General features: G+C 37.5%; 1 protein-coding gene across 2 annotated transcripts in view; it reads left to right on the top strand.

Annotated features, from left to right (window-relative positions):
* Positions 1–19,553, top strand: part of MTM1 (myotubularin 1) — a 110,097-nt gene that overhangs the window by 57,786 nt on the left and 32,758 nt on the right. For both annotated transcript variants that reach the window (XM_043974301.1, XM_043974300.1), the window contains exon 5: positions 4,841–4,951. In XM_043974301.1, the coding sequence (XP_043830236.1) occupies positions 4,841–4,951 (111 nt within the window). The remainder of the gene's footprint in view (positions 1–4,840; positions 4,952–19,553) is intronic.

Below are 19,553 nucleotides of genomic sequence, written 5' to 3' on the forward strand. Positions count from 1 at the left end.
CTGAGTTCAAATCCGGCCTCAGACACTTGACACGTACTAGCTATGTGACCCTGGGCAAGTCACTTAACCCCCATTGCCCCTCAAAAACAAAAAAAAAACAAAAACAACAACAACAACAACAAAATACAAGTCATTAATCCTTGATTTTTTCCAAACAGGGTCTGCTATAGATGTTCACTTTCCAGCATTAATAGCTGCTGGCTTAAATATTTGCCTTCAGCATTGAATAAGTAAAGAAAAATATAGAAAGTGTGAACAAGGGTACAAAAATACAATTTAAGTAAAACATTCAAAGGTTGTAGAATAAGGCATCAAATTATAGATTAGATATAGAATGCAACATTTTTGAGGTAGAAGCAGTTATGGAATCCCATCTCTTTTTTTTCCAGATTTAGAACTGAGACCCACAGGTTAAATGGCCTGCTCATGATCACACATCTCGGAAAAAGCAGAGCATACCCAGGCTTTCAGTTTTCTCTTTTGAAAAATCAACAGTGGAGGAGGGGAATTGTGGGAAGTTGGTGGAATAAGGCAGGAAATTATCTGGCTCTTCCAAATTCTCCCCAAAATAACTTAAATAATGCCTCAAAGTAAATTTTAAAGTGGCATTAGTCCAGGTAAAGCAATCATCCAGCCTAAGACAACTTGAGAGGATGTTAGGAAAGATCTGACCTACAGGTCAGTGGTTTGGCTATGTCACTTCTGGAACTTTCACCCCAGTGACAGTGTTGGGGGTCACAGCTGGTTGGGGGGGGGGCTTTTACTGATTATGGACAGTGGCCCAGGCTTGTTGGCTGGACACAGTCTCAGGTCATGGTTGCAGTTGAGGAGCTAGCACAACCAGTACTGAGAGGGAAATTTATATCTCTAAATGCTTACATCAGTAAAATGGAAAAATAGCAAAACAGTGAATTGAGTCTGCAATTTTAAAAACTAGAAAAAGAATAAATTACAAATCCCCAATTAAACACAAAATTGGGAATCCTGAAAGTGGAAGGTGAGATCAATAAAATCGAATATAAGAAAAGCATTCAATTAATAAATCAAACAAGAAGATAGTTTTATTTTTTAAAAAATAACTGCCAAGATTAACAGAAGAAGAAATGGAATATCTAAATAAACCTATTTTAGAAAAAAAATTGAACAGGTTATAAATGAGCTTCCTAAGAAAAAAGCATCAAGAATAGATGGATTTACAAGTGAATTCTGCCAGACATTTAAAGATCAACTAATTCCAATATTAAATAAATTATTTGGGCTAATAGGCAAAGGAGTCCTACCAAATTCCTTTTATGAAATAAATATGGTGCTGATAACCTAAACCAGGAAGAGCAAAAACAAAGAGAAAATTATAGACGAATTTCCCTAATGAATATTGACACAGAAATCCTAAATAAAAATACTAGCTAGGAAACTACAGCAATATATCATAAGGATTATACATTGTGACCAACTGGGATTTTTATCAGAAATCCAAAGCTGGTTGAATATAAGAAAAACTGGTAACAATTGATTATATCAATTACAAAAGCAACAACAATCATGATTTTATTAATAGATATAAAAAAGCATTTGACAAAATACACTTATTCCTATTAAAAACACTTGAAGGCATAGGTATGAATGGATTTTTCCTTAAAATGATAAGAAGCATCTACCTAAAACCATCATCAAGCATCATCTATAATGGGGATAAGTTAGAAGTGTTCCCAATAAGGTCAGGAGTGAAACAAGGATGACCATTATCACAAATATTGTTCAGTATTCTACTAGAAATGCTAGTAATGACTATAAGAGAAGAAAAAGAAATTGAAGGAATCAGAATGTAAAATAAGGAAATAAAACTGTCTCTTTGCAAATTACATGATGGTATACTTGGAAAATCCTAGAGGTTCAACTAAAAAAGTAGTTGAAACAATGAATAATTTTAGCAAAGTAGCAGGATATAAAATAAACCCACATAAATCATCAACATTTCTTTATATCATCAACAAAGCTTTGCATGAAGAGATAGAGATATTTCATCCAAAATAACTATAGACATTATGAAATACCTGGGAGTACACCTGCCAAGACAAACCCAGGAACTGTATCAGCACAATTATAAAACATTTTTTTATAAAGTCAGTTTTAAATAATTGGAGAAATATTACTTGGTCATAGGTGGATATAGCCAATTTAAAATGACATTTCTACCTTGTACTTCTGTTGTACTTATATAGTGTCATCCCAATTAAACTACCAAAAAATTATTTTATTGAGCTAGAAACAAAAACAACAAAATTCATTTGGAAGAACAAAAGGTCAAGAATGTCAAAGGAATTAATGAAAAAAATATAAAGAAAGGTTTAGAAGTACCAGTTCTTAAACTGTATTATGAGGCGATAATTATCAAAACTATCTGGTACTGGCTAAGAAATAAAATGATGGAGCAGTGTAATAGAGTAAATATAGGATACATTTTAGTAAATTACTACTTTTGTTTGATAAACATGAAGATCTAAGCTTTTGGGATAAGAATTCACTATTTGGTAAAAATTGCTGAGAAAACAGGAAAGCAGGTCTGGCAGAAACTAGGTATAGGCGAATATCTTATACCACTTACCAAGAGAAGGTCAAAATAGATACATGACCTAGACATAAAGGGAGATTTAAGTAAATTAGAAGAGCATGGAACTTATTACTTATCAGATTTATGCATAGGAGAAGAATTTACAAATAAACAAGGGTTAGAGAGCATTGGGAGATGTAAAATGGATAATTTTTATTACATTACATAAAACCAATGTAACCAAGATTAGAGGGAAAGCAGAAAATTGGGGGGAAATTTTTTATAAACAGTTTCTCAGATAAAGGCCTGATTCCTGGACTATATAGAAAACTGAGTCAAATTTATAAAAATATGAATCATTCCCCAATTGATAAATGGTCAAAGGATATGAACAGGCAGTTTTTGGAAGAAGAAATCAAAGCTATATATAGTCATATGAAAAAAATTCTAAATCATTGACTAGAGAAACACAAATTAAGACTACTTTGAGATACCATCTCACACCTCTCCTATTAGCTAAAATGATAAAAGGGGAGAATAACAAATATTGAAGGGGATGTAGAAAAATTGGGACAATAATACACTGTGAACTGATCCAACCATTTTGGAGAGAAATCTGCAATTATGCCCAAAGCATTATAAAACTGTATACCCTTTGACCCAGAGATTCCAGTACTAGACATATATCCCAATTAGGTCATTGATAAGAAGAAAGTTCTCATATACACCAAAACATTTACACCAGCACTTTTTGTGGTAGCAAAAAACAAAACAAAACAAAAAAATACATGCCCATTGATGTGGAATGACTAAACAGATTGTGGTATATGAATCAAGTATTGTTATGCTGTTAAGAAATGATGAAGGGGCAGCTAGGTGATGCAGTGGATAAAGCACCGGCTCTGGATTCAGGAAGACCTGAGTTCAAATCTGGCCTCAGACACTTGACACTAGCTGTGTGACCCTGGGCAAGTCACTTAACCCCCATTGCCCCACAAAAAACCCAAAAAAACAAATTTAAAAAAAAGAAATGATGAAAATGAAGCTATTGAGTCTGTTTCCCAAAGTGATAAGGAAAAGGGGAAAGAACCTATATGTTCTAAAATATTTGTAGCTGCTCTCTTTGTGATGGGGAAAAACTGGAAATTGAGGGGATGCCCATCGATTTGGGAATGGTTGAATAAGTTGTGGTATGTTATTGTAATGGAATACTACTGTGCTGTAAGAAGTGAGGAGCAGGTTGGTTTTAGCAAAACATGGAAAGACTTGTAGGAAATGCAGTGAAATGAGCAAAACAAAGAGAACATTATATACAGTAATAGCAATATTGTTCAAAGAGTAATTGTGAATGACTAAGCTATTCTGAGTAATGTGAACCATCAGCTCTGAAGGACATTGCTATCTACTTCCAGAGAAAGAACTGATGTATAGACATATATATTGTGTGGTTCTCCATATACACATACACACATATATACATATATATCTATACACATACATACACATATACATATATGTATACACACATATATCTATATCTATCTATCTATAAAAGAGGCAGCTGGGTGACACAGTGGGTAGAGCACCGGCCCTGACGTTGGGAGAATCTGAGTTCAAATATGACCTCAGACACTTACTAGCTGTGTGACCTTGGGCAAATCACTTAACCCCAAGTTCCTTAAACATCCGGAGTCATCTTCAGTGATCCTAATATCTATCTCGCCACTGGACCCAGATGGCTCTGGAGGAGAGCGAGGAGGGTGACCTTGCACAGCCCTCCCTCACTTCAATTCAATTTACTGCAAGTCATGACATCACCCTCATATCATGATACCCTTCAAGAACAAAGGACAAATAACATCTCTATAGAAAAGAAAAGAAATCACCAGTTTAAATAAACCAGACGGGCTTCCAAAAATCTGTTCCGTGTGGGGTTTTAGACTTTGGAGGACTGTTTTTAGAGATTTGGGCATGTAAGCCTATTTTAATCCTTGCTGTTTACGTATGTTGTATTGTGTCACACTTTTATCTATAAGGTTTTAAAATTTCAAGGTAAGAAATTCTCCGGTATATTGCCTGTGAAATTTTGATAGATTCATGATTTGTTTGGGGGTAGGAGGATGGGATTTCATTATGTGATTTCCTTGATGTAGGAAATGGTCTCTCTCTGTCAATGCAGATCAACAACTAATTTATCCCATGGAGTTATAAAGAGTTGCCTGGGGCCTAGGTGCAGTTGACTTCTTGATTTTTAACAAAAATATTTACTTTTGCATTTGTGTCTCTTAGGATTCTGCAGCATTACTTGACATTCCTCTGGGTGTCATTGCAAGAGTTGAAAAAATGGGAGGAGCTTCAAGCAGAGGAGAGAATTCCTATGGACTAGACATTACTTGCAAAGTAAGATATTTAATACTTTCATTATGAAGCAAGGAATAAATGTTATCAAACAAACAAAATCTTTAGAAATTGAAACACATATATCAGCCTAAGATTTTGAAAATGTTGCTCCATTCAAATGGTCATCTTCTTCCTTAATTGTATCATACATTCTCAACATGTAATTTTCCCAGACTGTCAAGAGCAACAGTTTACATAAGACATGTACCTGTCTTGGTTGCCAAATGTGAAAGGGAATGAAATTGTCTTTCTGGTTAGTACTATTAGCACAAGAGTAAGCAAACCCGATTTGTTTGGTTTTGGAGGGGGTAGCGGAGGCACTGGGGAGAGCAGGGTATTGTTTTTCCAGAGGCCTTTTCCAGGTAGTCTCCCCAACAATGTGTCATCAGAGGTTTTGTATTTTAGAAGAGCAGGAGGAAATAAATAGAACATGTTTTAATCAAATAGAGAGAACATCGATTTTTGGATCTCCATGTGGTTAGGGAATAAAGTAGTGGTTTAACATGGAACAAGTCTTTGCCTTCTTTACTTCCAAAGAAGACAATAAAGTTAACTGCCTTTTTAATCAGTGAGATTTGTCCTTCTGGTAACAGGAAATCAAACAAAATCCCCTCTGAAAATAAAGCTTGCCTTTGATGTATTTTATATTAGAAATGTGCCGGATATAGAATAATTATATCATAGAATCTTAGAGCTGGAGAGAAGATATCTCATTCAACCTTCTCATGTTACAGATGAGGCACCTGAGGCCTGGAAGAGTCAAGGGACTTAGCAAAGATCAAAGATAGAACTAACAACTAGAACCCAGATCGCCCAACTCCCCGGCCTGTGATTGCACATAGTGAACATAAATCCCAGTGTGGGGGTTTTCCCTCCATTTCATTAAGGACTAATTGCCAGCTCCTATATGGAGACCGAAGAAAGTTAGGGATCCTGTCCAGAGCAAAAACATGTCCAATTGGTTTTGTCCTATTTCTCTTATGACTGTTAGCTACCACCTGCAACCTTGATCTGCTTCTTAAATCAGCTCGATATCCTCTGATACTTAAGTGACTTGATTAGCTAGAACATGAAGAGTAATGATTCGTCCTTATTGGGGGAAAATGTTGCTCCAATTCCTTCTTTTTCATTGTATTTGGAAGTCTGTTAACGGACAAGCTTGCATCTCTGATTCAAGCTGAGCTTGGGTGAGCAAAAGAAACTTTTAAGAGTTTAATTTGAGGTCTCAGTTGATTCAGTACATTGGGAGCATTTTTGCATCCTTAGCGTCAGTATAGTTCAAAAAGCCATGCCCCAAGCTCTTACCAATGGTTTTTCTTGGGAACTTATAGGATTCTATTTTATTAGTCTTCTCAGAGAGACACTTCAGTTCTTCTTATCATATTCAGAGGAAGGTGATTATTAAATCGGTTTTGCTGGTAACTCTGTTACCAGAGTAACAGTGATTGGACCATTCATTGAAATCATTAACACTGGAAAATAATTGTTAATAAAATAATCTAGAAATTGATCAGATTTTTAGATGAGTAGTTATGTATAATTGTTGGGAAGTTCTTTTTTGCCTTATAGATATTAGGAAACAAGTTTGTCGACACTTTAAAAACTGAAATGCTTCCATTTAGAGTGCTGGAGCCACCCAAGACCCTTCAGCCTTAGAAGTGCTTATATAATCAACCATTACAGTTGCGGCTGTTGACAAAAATCTAGCTTTGAAAAAGTGCATTTCTTCCTCCATTTGGCTGGTGCTTTGATTTATGGATAAACAACCTAGTATTCTGATTTTCCAACTATGCTTTAAGGCAATACTTCTATAGCTCATTATGAAGTGAATAATTCAGCTGAAATTGACAGAATTTGTATTTAAGCAGTCCTGCTCATTTAAAGATAGAATTATATAGAATAATAGAACTGAAAGTATTGTGTGTAGAAATTCATCTGTATAACTTCATCACTTTTGAATCATTTTCTTCTTGCTATGTGTATTTTGTGGGAATATTTGTTGATCCTTTGCTTAAAAATGAAAAGTCATGAAGATTTCAAGCTAAGTTGTTTGCCTGAACAGAGTTAGGCATCCTGGCTCTCATATATCTATTCCAGCACAAAACCTGAGAATTGATTGTATAATGATCAAGAAATCCAGTGAAAAATTTTAGTAAATTACTTTATCCACTCCAGAGCTGCACAAAAAGTTAGCCAAAACTCCATGGGAGTTAGAAAACAAGGCCTGCAAGAAAATCCAGTCCAGCCTGCAGAGTCAGGGCAGAAGCCTCATGTTGTAACTAGAGATACCAGAGACACCTGTATCCATAGGAAGAATGATCAGAGAGTTCTCATAAGAAAACCCAAAGCTGATCAGATACCCAAAGAATAGACTTTAGAAGCAACAGGACCAGTCTGGACCAGATTCTGACACCCCTAGCATTCTATCCCAAGATGCCATAAGAGCCCTCCAAACCCAGTGCTTTGAACTTTAGAAATCCAGAGAGGTCTAAAACCTCTTAGCACCAGGAGATGGAGGTCAGTGCAGGAACCCAAGTTACCCATGTTAGGACCAAGCAAGACCAACCACTCCATCCAAAAGCACAGTAGGGAGTAGAACCTGGCCTTGGCACAAAACCACAGTTTAGGAACTAAGGCCAGAGATATGAATAAACAAGGTACCAACCACTATAAAGAATTACTACAGAAGTAGAAATACCTAAAAATCCAACCAGAAGGTTGAATGACTGTACAATAACTGCAAACAGAGGTGTAAAGGAAAAAAAAGATTTTCTACAAGGACTACGTGAATATCTGGAAGAAATTATTCTAGAGATAAAAAAATAAACTAAAAGCTCTAGAGGAAATAACTGAAAGAAGAACAAATACCTTAGAACAAGAAGTGGTAAACCTTACCCAAAATTTGGATGCCCTAGAACTTACAATAGATCAAATATAACCCAGTGACACTATGAAAATATAAGCTTCTTGCTATCAAAAATAGCTAACCTGGGGGCAGCTAGGTGGCACAGTGGATAGAGCACCGGCCCTGGAGTCAGGAGTACCTGAGTTCAAATCTGGCCTCAGACACTTAACACTTACTAGCTGTGTGACCCTGGGCAAGTCACTTAACCCCAATTGCCTCACTAAAAAAAAAAAAAAAAAAAAAAAAAAAAAGCTAACCTGGAAAGCAGGCATAGGAGGTCACTTCAGAACCACCAAGACTCCCTGAAAACCATGATTTTTTAAAACCTAGACACTGTATTTTAAGATATCATAAATGAAAACTGCCCGACCTATTAGAACCAGAAGGCACAGTGAAGATAGTATGAACCAATCACCTCCTTAAAGAAACCCTGAAAGGAGAAGTCCTAAGAATAGCCAAGATCCAGAGCTCCCACATCAAAGGAAAAGTTACTACAAGCATCCAGAAAGAAGCAGCTCAAGTTCCAAAGAATCACACTCAGTATCACACAAAACCTAGCAGCTTCTTCTTAAACCAGAGGAGATCCTGAAATACAGTATTCCAAAAGGCAAAAGAGAAGGGCTTACAACCAAGAATAACTTGCCATGCAAAGCTGAGTATACTCTCCTACAAGGGAAAAAAGTGAATCCTTAATGGAATAAAAGACTTTGAAGCATTCCTAATGAAAAGACCAGGGCTGAATAAGAACTTTGAAATGCAAACACAAAAGTCAAGATAAATCTATAATGGCAGGCATTTATTTGCGCAATTGGAAGGGGGCTTTACAATGAGGAAGTGCTAAAAATTTTTTTTATTAATTGTTTTTTGGGGAAGGGCAATGAGGGTTAAGTAACTTGCCCAGGGTCACACAGCTAGTAAGCGTCAAGTGTCTGAGGCCAGATTTGAACTTGGGTCCTCCTGAATCCAGGGCCGGTGCTTTATCCACAACACCACCTAGCTGCCCCTAACATTCTATTAAGAGGAGCAGCAAGGTATCCCTTTAATATCTTAGTTCTAGTAATTAGAGCTAGTAATCCCAGCAGTGGTGGAACCATTACAAATCAGTGCAAATACCCTTTCTTCCTACTATTATTTGACATTGTTCTAAAATATTAACTACATGACACCCATGAGATTAGCAAAGAGGACCAAAAGAGCAAATGACAAATGTTGGAGAGATTACTGGAGAACTGGCACATTATTGCCCCATTGGTGAAGCTATGATTTGATCCAGCCATAACAATTTGAAACTGTGCCTCAAAAGTTAATTAACTGTGTATACCATTAGACCCTCCTACTAAGCTTCTGTCCCAAAGGGATCACATGAAAAGGAAAAGGACTCGTATGTATGTATGTATGTGTGTATATGTGTGTATACACAAATATTTATAGTAGCACTTTTTTACAGCAAAGAACTTGGAAACTAAGGAGGTTTTCCTTACTTGAGGAGTGGTCTAGGTATGTAATGGAATAATATGCAATGTAAGAAATTATGTAAGAGGTGATTTCAGAGAATCCTAGGAAAACTTATATGAACTAATATGGAACCAGAAGAAGAGTTTCTTCAATAACAACACTGTAAAGAAAAACAATTTTGAAGGATTTTATTCTCATCAAAATGAGGACCAGCCATGATTAAGGGTAATATCTGATGAAGGTTCTCCTCACAGAAGGATAATGGACCTAAGATACTGGCCATTATATGATCTGATTTTGCCCGAGTATGCATTTGTTTTTATTCAGTTTTATTTTCAGATCCACATTCTCTCCATCCTACCTACTTTTTCTCTCCCCTTGTTCCCTTCCCCATTAAAAAAGCAAGAAAAGCAAAACCCCTGTTAAAATTGTGTCTTGTTAAGCAAAAGAAATCCCTGCATTGACTAGATCCAAAAATAAAGTCTCAGTCTGCATACTGAGTCTATCACCTCTTTATTAGGAGATAGGTAACATGCTTCATCATGAGTCCTTTAGAATATTATTTGGTCATTGTATTGATCAGAGTTCTTAAGTCTTTCATAACTTTTTCTTTACAACACTATTGTAATATTATTGTATTGAGTACTATTGTATAAATTGTTCTCCTGGTATACTCACTTCATCCTATGTCAGTTCATGTAAGTCTTTCCAGGTTTCTCTAAAACCATCCCCCTCATAATTTCTTAGAACACAGTAGTAATTCCTTCACATTCTTGTACCTTAACTTATTCAGCCATTCTTCATTTGATGGTCAACTCCTCAATTTCCAATTATTTGCCACCAAAAATAGCTCCTACTAGTATTTTTGACCTTGTGGGTCATTTTCCTCTTCTTCTGATCTCTTTGGGGATATAGACTTAGTAGTGCTATTTCTGGGTCAAAGAATATGCACAAATTAATAACCTTGAGGGCATAGTTCTAAATAGCTTTCCAGAATGGCTGGATCAGTTTACAGTTCCACCAATAGTGATTAATATACCCTTTTTCCACAACCTATCCAGCATTTGTCATGTTCCTTTTTTGTCAACTTTGCCAATCTAATGAGTATGAGGTGGAACCTCAGAGTTGTTTTAATTTTCATTTCTCTAAATATTAGTGATTTAGAGCGTTTTTCCTTATGGTTATTGATAGCTTGGGTATCTTCTTCTGAAAACTGCCTATTCTTATCCTTTGACCATTTATTTATCAATTGGGAAATGACTTTTATTCTCATAAATTTGAAACCATTCCCTATATATCTTAATCCATTCCCTGTATATTCTTTTTTTAATTAAACTTTATTTTATCTTCAAAGATCACCCTTCTTTCCCTTCCACTTCCCTTCCCCATCTCCCTCCCTCCCACTGAGAAAGCAAGAAAAACAAAACCCTTGTTGCCAACATGTGTAATCAAGCAATACAAACTTTCTCATTGGCCATAACTTTTAAAAAGTCTCAGTCTGTGTTCTGTCCATTACTTCTCTATCAAGAGTTAAGTATAAGTAGCATGACTTACTGGCTGTGTGACCTTGAGCAAGTCACTTAACCCTCATTGCCCCACCCCCAAAAATAATTTCAGGGGAAGTATAAGTAGCATGTTTCATCATGAGTTCCCCAGAACTGTCATTGGTCATTACATTGATCAGAGTTCCTAGGTTTTCTTTTTATATATAATAGTTTTAAGTAGCGAAGATCTAACTTCTCACCCTCTCACCCCTAACCCCATACCCCCATTGAAAATAGAAGAAAAACAACCCATTACACTCATGAATAGTCAGTGAAAACGAATTTCCACTTCGACCATGATTGCCTTTATATTCTTATAAGATCTTTATAAGGCTTTATTCAGAGAACTCATCAATGAGAACTTTTTCAGAGAAACTTGCTAAAAAAAATTCCCCATTTACCATCTTCTCTTCTAATTTTATATAGTCTTTTTTTTTTTTGGTGAGGCAATTGGGGTTAAGTGACTTGCCCAGGGTCACACAGCTAGTAAGTGTCAAGTGTCTGAGGCCAAATTTGAACTTAGGTCCTCCTGAATCCAAGGCCAGTGCTTTATCCACTGTGCCACCTAACTGCCCCTTTTCTTCTAATTTTAGCTGCATTGGTTTTGTTTGTGAAAAAAAATAATTTTATTCATCAGAATTGTCCATTTTACCTCCCGAAATCCTCTTATGATCCAAATGATCCTCTCACCGATCCGTAAATTTAAGAGGTATTTTCTTCCTTGCTCCTAATTTGTTTATGATGTCACCCTTTATGTTTGTTATATACATATTTGGAGCTTTTCTTGATATATACAGTGTGAGATATTGATCTGTACCTAGTTTCTGCTAGACTGCTTTCTAATTTCTCAATAGGTTTTGTCAAATAGTGAATTCTTACCCCAGTCGCTAAGATGTTTGGGTTTATCATACAATGGACTATTGTTCTCATTCTTTTATGTGTTCCTAACCTAGTCCACTGAGCTACATATCTGTTACCCAGTACCAAATTGTTTTTATGACTGCTTTGTAGTATAGTTTGAATTTGGTACTGCTAGGCCCCCTTCCTTTCTACTTTTTTTCCATTAATTTTCTTAATATTCTTGACCTTTTTTCACTTGAGATAATTTCTGTTACTATTTTTCAGCTCTATAAAATAACCCTTTAGTTGTTTGATTAGTATGGCACTAAATAAGTAAATTAATTGAGGTATTATTGTCATTTTTTTAAAATGATGTTTCCTGCAAATTAAAACAACTCTGAGGTACCACCTCACAACTATCAGAGTGGCTAATATGACAAAAAAGGAAAATGTTGGATGTTGGAGGGGTGTGGGAAAACTGAGATTTTAATCCACTGTTGGTGAACTGATCCAACCATTCTGGAGAGCAATTAGGAGCTATTCCCAAGGGCTATCAAACTGTGCATATCCTTTGCTCCAGCAATACCACTACTAAGTTTACATCCCAAAGGCATGCAAAAAAAGGACCTATTTGTACAAAAATGTTTATAGCAGCTCTTTTTGTGGTGGCTAAGAATTGGAAATCAAAGGAATGCCCATCAATTGGGGAATGGCTAAGCAAGCTGTGGTATATGATGGTGATGGAATATTATTGTTCTATAAGAAATGACAAGCAGGATGATTTCAGAAAAGGCTGGAAAGACTTGTATGAACTGATGTGTAGTGAAGTGAGCAGGACCAGGAGAACGTTGTGCACAGAGACAGCAATATTGTTTGATGAAGAACTGTGAATGACTTAACTATTCTCAGCAATACAGTGATCCAAGACAATCCCAAAGGACTAATGATGGAGCGTACTATCCACCTCTAGAGAAAGAACTGATATTGATTGAACACAGATGGAAGCATGCTATTTTTCACTTTCTTTTTTTATTCAAGTCTTCTTATACAAAATGACTAGTATGGAAATGTTTTATGTAATTGCACATGTATAACCTATATCTGACTGCTTACCACCTGGGGGGCGAAGGGAGGGAGAGAGAGAATTTGGAACTCAAAACTTTAAATAAAAATTTATTTTAAAAATAAAATAAAATTATATTTCCTTGGTCTACCCATGACCAATTAATCATTCTCTAATTATTTAGATCTGTCTTTATTTGTGTAAAGAGTATTTTTGTAATTGTGTTCATACAGGTCCAGTGTGTGTCTTAGCAGGTAGACTCCCAAGTATTTTATTCATTCTGCAGTTGTTTTAAACAGAATTTCTCTCTTTATTCTCTTCCTACTAGATTTTCTTGTTAGTATACAGAAATGTTGATGACGTCTGTAGGTTTATCTTATATCCTGCAACTGTGCTGAAGTTGTTAATTATTTAATTTAGTTTTTTGGTTGAGTTGAGTGTCCTCTAAGGAAACCATCTGCCAAAAAGGGTCATTTTGTTTCCTTTTTGTCAATGCTTTTACCTTCATTGTTTTTTTATATTATGCGATAGCTAACATTTTTAGCACTATATTAAATAGTAATGGAATGGAAATTGTTCTCTCTCCAATCTTAGTGGAAAGGCCTCTCGTTTATTTCCAGTACAGATTATGCTGACTCTTGGTTTTAGCTGGATACTCCTTATCATGTTTTATTCCCATCCTTTCTAGTGTTTTGGACAAGAACAGATATGGTATCTTGTCAAAAGCCTTTTGTGCATCTGTTTACAAAATCATATAATTTTTTTGTTGTTCTTATTTTTAATATGATCAGTTATGTTTATAGTTTTCCTAATATCAAACTAACCATTGCATTCCTGGTCATAGTATATAATCTTTGTGATCCCCTTGCTAATATTTTATTTAAAATTTTTTCATCGATGTTTATTAGAGATATTGGTCTAGAATATTCTTGTTTCTTTATAACTAGGAGGTAGGGCTTTAAGGGGGAGAGGGGCTAACAATGGTTATTTCCTCCCTCCCTCCCCCACCCAAAAGAACCATTAAGACATTTTTAATTACAGAAGAGAACAAGAAGCATAGATATCAGGATATCTTTGAAAGTACCATGCTGAATTATATGCTTTAAAAAAAACCAACAAGCTATATGGAGTACAGTTTCAGGTGCAATTGTCTTTTATGTTCTCCTTGATATATAGAAATGCTCACTTTTTATGTTCAAAGTTTTAAAATGTTTATTTTTTAAATGAGGGGTTATTTGGTTATAAGGTTATTTGAGTTATTTGATGTTAGAATGCCTTGAGAAGAACAAAATACTGTACAAGTGCTTTATAGGAACATTCAGTGATGTTACTAATCTCATAATTCTAAGTTGTCATCTATCTTCAAGTTAAATTTGAGTAATAGTAATTCTTATCCATGTGAAAAGTACAGCATGGCCTCCCTACTGGGAGCAAAGATAAAGAGGCTCAAAGAATGTCTCTCCACTATCTAGATTATCAGGGAGAATTAAATGTTCCTTTGCAAAGGGGATGAAGGGCTTCAGTGTAAAAACAAAAAAGAAATAGGATCTGAAGAGGCAGAGGGGAATCCTCTCCAATGTCAGGAAGTTGGAGAGTGGAAGAATGGATCACAGAGTGGAAAGGAGAGAAGGACTGCTAAGCTCGCAGAGCAAAACAATGACTAGGAGACTGTTCCTGAACATGAGAGAACTGGACCCACAGAACGTGAAGCAGCTGCAGGTGCTTGTCCATCAAGGAATGTTAATGTGGGGGGGGGGGCAGGCAGCATGATATACTGGAAAGAGTCAAGGGATTTGGGTTTGAATCCCGATTCTGCGACTTATCAGCTATGTGACCTTGAGCAAGTCAGTCTCTCTGGCCTCGTTTTTATCATCTATAAAATGAGACAGTTGGACTGGATGACCTCTAATGTCCCTTTTAGCTTTCAGTCTACGATACTGTGATAGGTGACATTAGGTGAGAGATTGTCCAGTATGGGTCAGAGGAAGAAACAGACAAGCCTTGGTGCTTAGTGACTCCTTGACAACAGCAGCCGAGAGCTCCACTCTTCTCCTGGAGTGTGCGCCCAGAACGTGACAGAGAACCTCCCAAGACTTGTCAGACCTGATGACGACTCCCACTTGTTGGGTGTAGGGAGAAACAATAATGCCAAAAGGGATCAAGAAAGCATCGCTGATACTTGTCTTTTAATCACTGATGCTGCTACCGATTGAAGAAAAATGATTCAAAAGAGCAGCAGATTTGGGCTGTGAACAAGTTTTTTAAAAATATGATACCTGAAAACATACAGAAATAATGCAGAAAAGGGCCTAACAAGGAGGGCCAGGGCGTTGGATGTATTTGCCTGGGATTTTAAGTATACTCTACTATACTATAATCATAGAAACTGAAAAGCAAGGGCAGAAGATAAGTAATAGATAGATCGATCAATTGATCCTTCAAAGAAAATGCCATAGAAAGTAGCTACAGTATAGGAAGATTAGCAGTAGATAACCCCCAATAGCATTAAAGGATAAAACCCATAGCCTCAGATTTCTGTTTTGTAAAATGTACGAAGTATTGCTAAAAGCATGAGTTAGAGCTCCTAACTCAGGAAAGCAAGTTTGACCTCAGATCTTCTAATTCCAAATCTGTCATTCCTTCCACTGTACAAAGAGGAAGTGGCAGTATAGGGTTGTGGTTTAAGAATACACAGTCACTGATAAAATTCAGGAACATTGAGGTAAAGATCAAGGGAGTCAGAAAAAGAAGCAATGTTGGCATCAAAGTATATTATAGACCATCTAACCAGAAGACATGGACAAGGGTTAAAGCAAAAAGGACAGAAGCCTAGGAGGGAGTCCTGATCTAGTAGTGATGTGGGTGAGCTGTCAATTAGCCATGTATCTTAAGTCTCTTTCCTTAGTTAAGAAGGACTAGAGCTAGCACCATTCAAACCCAGGTCTTTCTGACTCTAATTGAAGCCCTCTAGCCACTATGGGGTTCTGCCTCTCATTACACCACCCTGCCTTTCTTCCCCTGAGAAAAAAGGAGGGAATAAGAAGGAGGAGGCACAGAGAGAGGAAATTGGGCCTTCATTCCGACATCTTTTACACTTTAGAAGAGTAGATTTCAGAAGGGTAAGGAGAGAGAGGGGGAAAGAGACTAGAGGGAGGGAAATAAAAGTATGGATTCAAATTCTCCAGAGGAAGTAAGTCCAGGGACATGGGAAACTCAAGAAAGGAAATTCTGGAGATAGTAAAAGAAATACTTCTGAATGGGAGGGAGAGGAGGAGGGGTGGTCTAAAGAGACTACCGTGTTAATGCAAGGGGAATTCCAACCATATGAAATTGTGAAAAGCTGCAAAAGATGAAAGTAAAGTCAGGTAATAGAGGCCAGCTCCCTCCAAAAGCATACACGCTCTAAAACAAGTGTCAGGAACACTGACTCTCAGAAGAAATTGAGGCTGATGACAAAAACAAAACAGCAGAGGGTTTGAAGTTTTTTATAGTTATCACAAGGAAAAGAGCTGTTTCTTGGAGTGGATGGGACACTGCTAGCAGGCTCTTGAGGGAAGACAGAGCTGCCCAAGAGAATCAGCTTTCCATTGGAAAGGAAGGAGCACAAAGGGATAACACTGAGTAAGAAGATAGATAGTACAAGAGGCCCAAGCTCAGTCATTCAGCGTCTTTTAAGTCAGCACCGGTCTTGTGCCCCACACCACACCAAATGCTGGAGATTCAGAGACAAAAGCTCACATTGTAATGGGGGAGACAAGATGTACTTCTAGAGATCTGTTATGTATAAGAAACGAACAGGAGCAGCTAGGTGGCACAGTGGATAGAGCACCGGCCCTGGAGTCAGGAGGATCTGAGTTCAAATGCGGCCTCAGACACTTAACACTTACTAGCTGTGTGACCCTAGGCAAGTCACTTAACCCCAATTGCCTCACCAAAAAAAAAAAAGAAGAAGAAGAAGAAGAAAAGAAATGAACAGAGTAGATGGCATAACCTCTGGGGGAACAAGGAAATACTTCCTTGCAAAAGGTGGCATTTGAGCTAAGTTTTGAAGGAAACCAGACATTTGAAGAACTGCAAGTGAGGAGGGAGGGCATGTTAATGCACGTTAGGCGTATCAGACAGCCAGTGCCAAGACACCGCATCCAGAGATGGAGAAGCAACAAGTGGAGTTCGTGATTGAAGCAGGCTCGTGGCAGAGGACTTGAGGAACAATCAGACCAGGCTAGAACTCTAGGCTAGATAGGCCTTTTCTTAACTTTCTGAACTCCACATGAATACCTGGTATGCTTTAATGAATGCTTAATGCCCAAAGACTGGTGCTAAAGCTTCTAATTTAAGGCGACCACACATTAGATTTTTTGGACAACACAATTTAGATTTTAAACCTCCCAGTTGGGCCATTTGGGCTGGGCCAAAGAGTAGTGTGTAAGAGCCCTAGAAAGGTAGGAAGGTAGCAACTTGTGAAGTGGTTGAAACTCTAAGCCCTGGGATTGCTATTTGATCCTAGGGGCAATAATAAGGAATGACTGAGGTTTATCGAGTGGAAGGGTGATATGATCAGACCTGCATTTTAGGGAGATCACTGGCAGCAGTATGAAGGAGAGATTGGGGAAGGAAGACTGTAACTAGAGGCTAGACTGCTGAATCCAGGTGAGAGGTCACATGATGGTCTGAAATAAGGTGGTGGCTGTGTGAATGGAGTGAGGGGGATATAACCAAGAGATGTTACGGAGGAAGAAATGACAAGATTGGGCAGGTAGTCGCAAGTGTGCTATGAATGAGAGTGAGGCATCAAGAATGAAAACATTTTGAACCTGGGTGAGTGAAAGAATGAGTGATTTATAAAAAGAATTTCTCTACCTATTGGCTTGCCCCTCAAAATGACAATTCTGTATTACTATACAACTTGGAGATTAATTGTAGGAATCGTTGCTGATATTCTATTTAAAGCAAATTTTCTTGTTTACTAAGATTCACTAGATTGTCTACAGGTTATTGTCTTTTTTTAAAAAACCAAAAACATGTTCATTGATATTGTGGGACCCTTTAATGTTATTTAGTTTAGAGACCTATCAAAGTAAGATTGTCTATTGAAAATACATTTCTTGAATGAAATTCTAAGGTACAGTTCAGTTCTTCTAAGCATAATTATGGCAAAGGAGTATTGGAAGAAAATGGCATATTTTTAAAGATGTTTAAAAAGGTCATATATTTTTTTTTGGTGAGGCAATTGGGGTTAAGTGACTTGCCCAAGGTCACACAGCTAGTAAGTATTAAGTGTCTGAGGCCGGATTTGAACTCAGGTACTCCTGACTCCAGGGCCAGTGCTTTATCCACTGCACCATCTAGCTGCCCCAAAAAGGTCATATATTGTAAGATGTATTTGATGACATTACTATCTAGTCTTTTTTAAAAGTAAAAATAAATGATTCCTAATTAACCTAGGAATAAATTATTTTATTTACAATGAAGAATCATAAACTGTTTAAATTTTAAAAATTAAAATGCAATCACTGGAGAAAAAAAAGAAGAAATCACCTAGTCCAACCCCCACCTCATGGTCTAGGGAAGTTAAGGGCCTTGCCCAGGGTCTCATGGCTAGTTAGTGGCAGAGCCCAGTTGGCCCCAGGTCTTCTGATTTCGAGTCCAGCCCTTCTGCTTCACCAAGTCGCCTGCCCCACTAAAATTCAGTAATTCCATAAGATTCAAAAGACAAGGGATTTTAAACTTGGAACTTTTGCCTTCTCTTTAAAGGTGCTTTTTTGTGGATAAACTCCATTGAGAAGGTGGTCTCCTCTCCTTTTCCTCTCACTCTCTTAACTTTCTGCAGTCTGGCTTCTAAACTCATCATTCAACTCAAACCTCTTAGGTGTTAAATCTAATGACTTTTTCCCAGTGTTCATCCTTCTTAACCACTGTGTAATTGTTGCCACTGTTGATGACCCTTTTCCTTACTATTCTTTTCTCTAGGTTTTTGTGACACTAATCTCCCCTTCTCAGTCTTTTGCTCCTTCTGTCTTTTTTTGCTGGATCTTTATCCAGATCATATCCGCTAACCGTAGGTGACCCCCAGGGTTCTCTTGTGGACCCTCTTCTCTTGTCCCGCTATACTCTTTCACTTGGTGATCTCATCAGTACCCATGGATTCAACTGTCATCTCTAGACAGATAATTCTCAGATCTGTTTGTCTAACCCTACTCTTTTTCCTGACCTCCAGCCTCCTATCTACAACTGGACATCTCAAACTAAATGTTTTGTAGGCTTCTTAAACTCAACTTGTCCAATGCTGAATTCATTATCTTTCCCCAAAGACCTTTCCCCCTTTTTAACCTCCCTGTTATCGTTCAAGCTACTACCATCCTCCCAGTCACTCAGTCTCACAATCTAGGTGTCTGTCATCCTCTACTCCTCACTCTCACCCTCCATATCTGATCAGTTGCCAAGTTCTGCTGTGTTTCTGCCTTCTTAACATCCGTCTCTCACATGTGCTTCCTCTCCTCTGACACTGCCATCACCCTGGTGCAGGTACTCATCACCTCATGCCTGAACTATTGCAATAGCCTGCTGATCTCTCTGCCTCAAGTCCCTCCCCACTCTAGTCAGTCCAAATGGATCTTCTTAAAGTGCAGATCTGACCATGTGGCACACACCCTCACCCCCAACTCCAATTCAGTCAGCTCCATGGCTCTCTGTTGCCACCAGGATCAAATATCACATCCTCTCCCTACCTTCCCCATCGTCTTACACATTACACCTCCCCACCTCAGCCACTCTCTTCCAAATATAGGCAATGAT

This window comes from Dromiciops gliroides, chromosome X (genome assembly GCF_019393635.1).
Source record: "Dromiciops gliroides isolate mDroGli1 chromosome X, mDroGli1.pri, whole genome shotgun sequence".
Classification (NCBI taxonomy): Eukaryota; Metazoa; Chordata; class Mammalia; order Microbiotheria; family Microbiotheriidae; genus Dromiciops; species Dromiciops gliroides.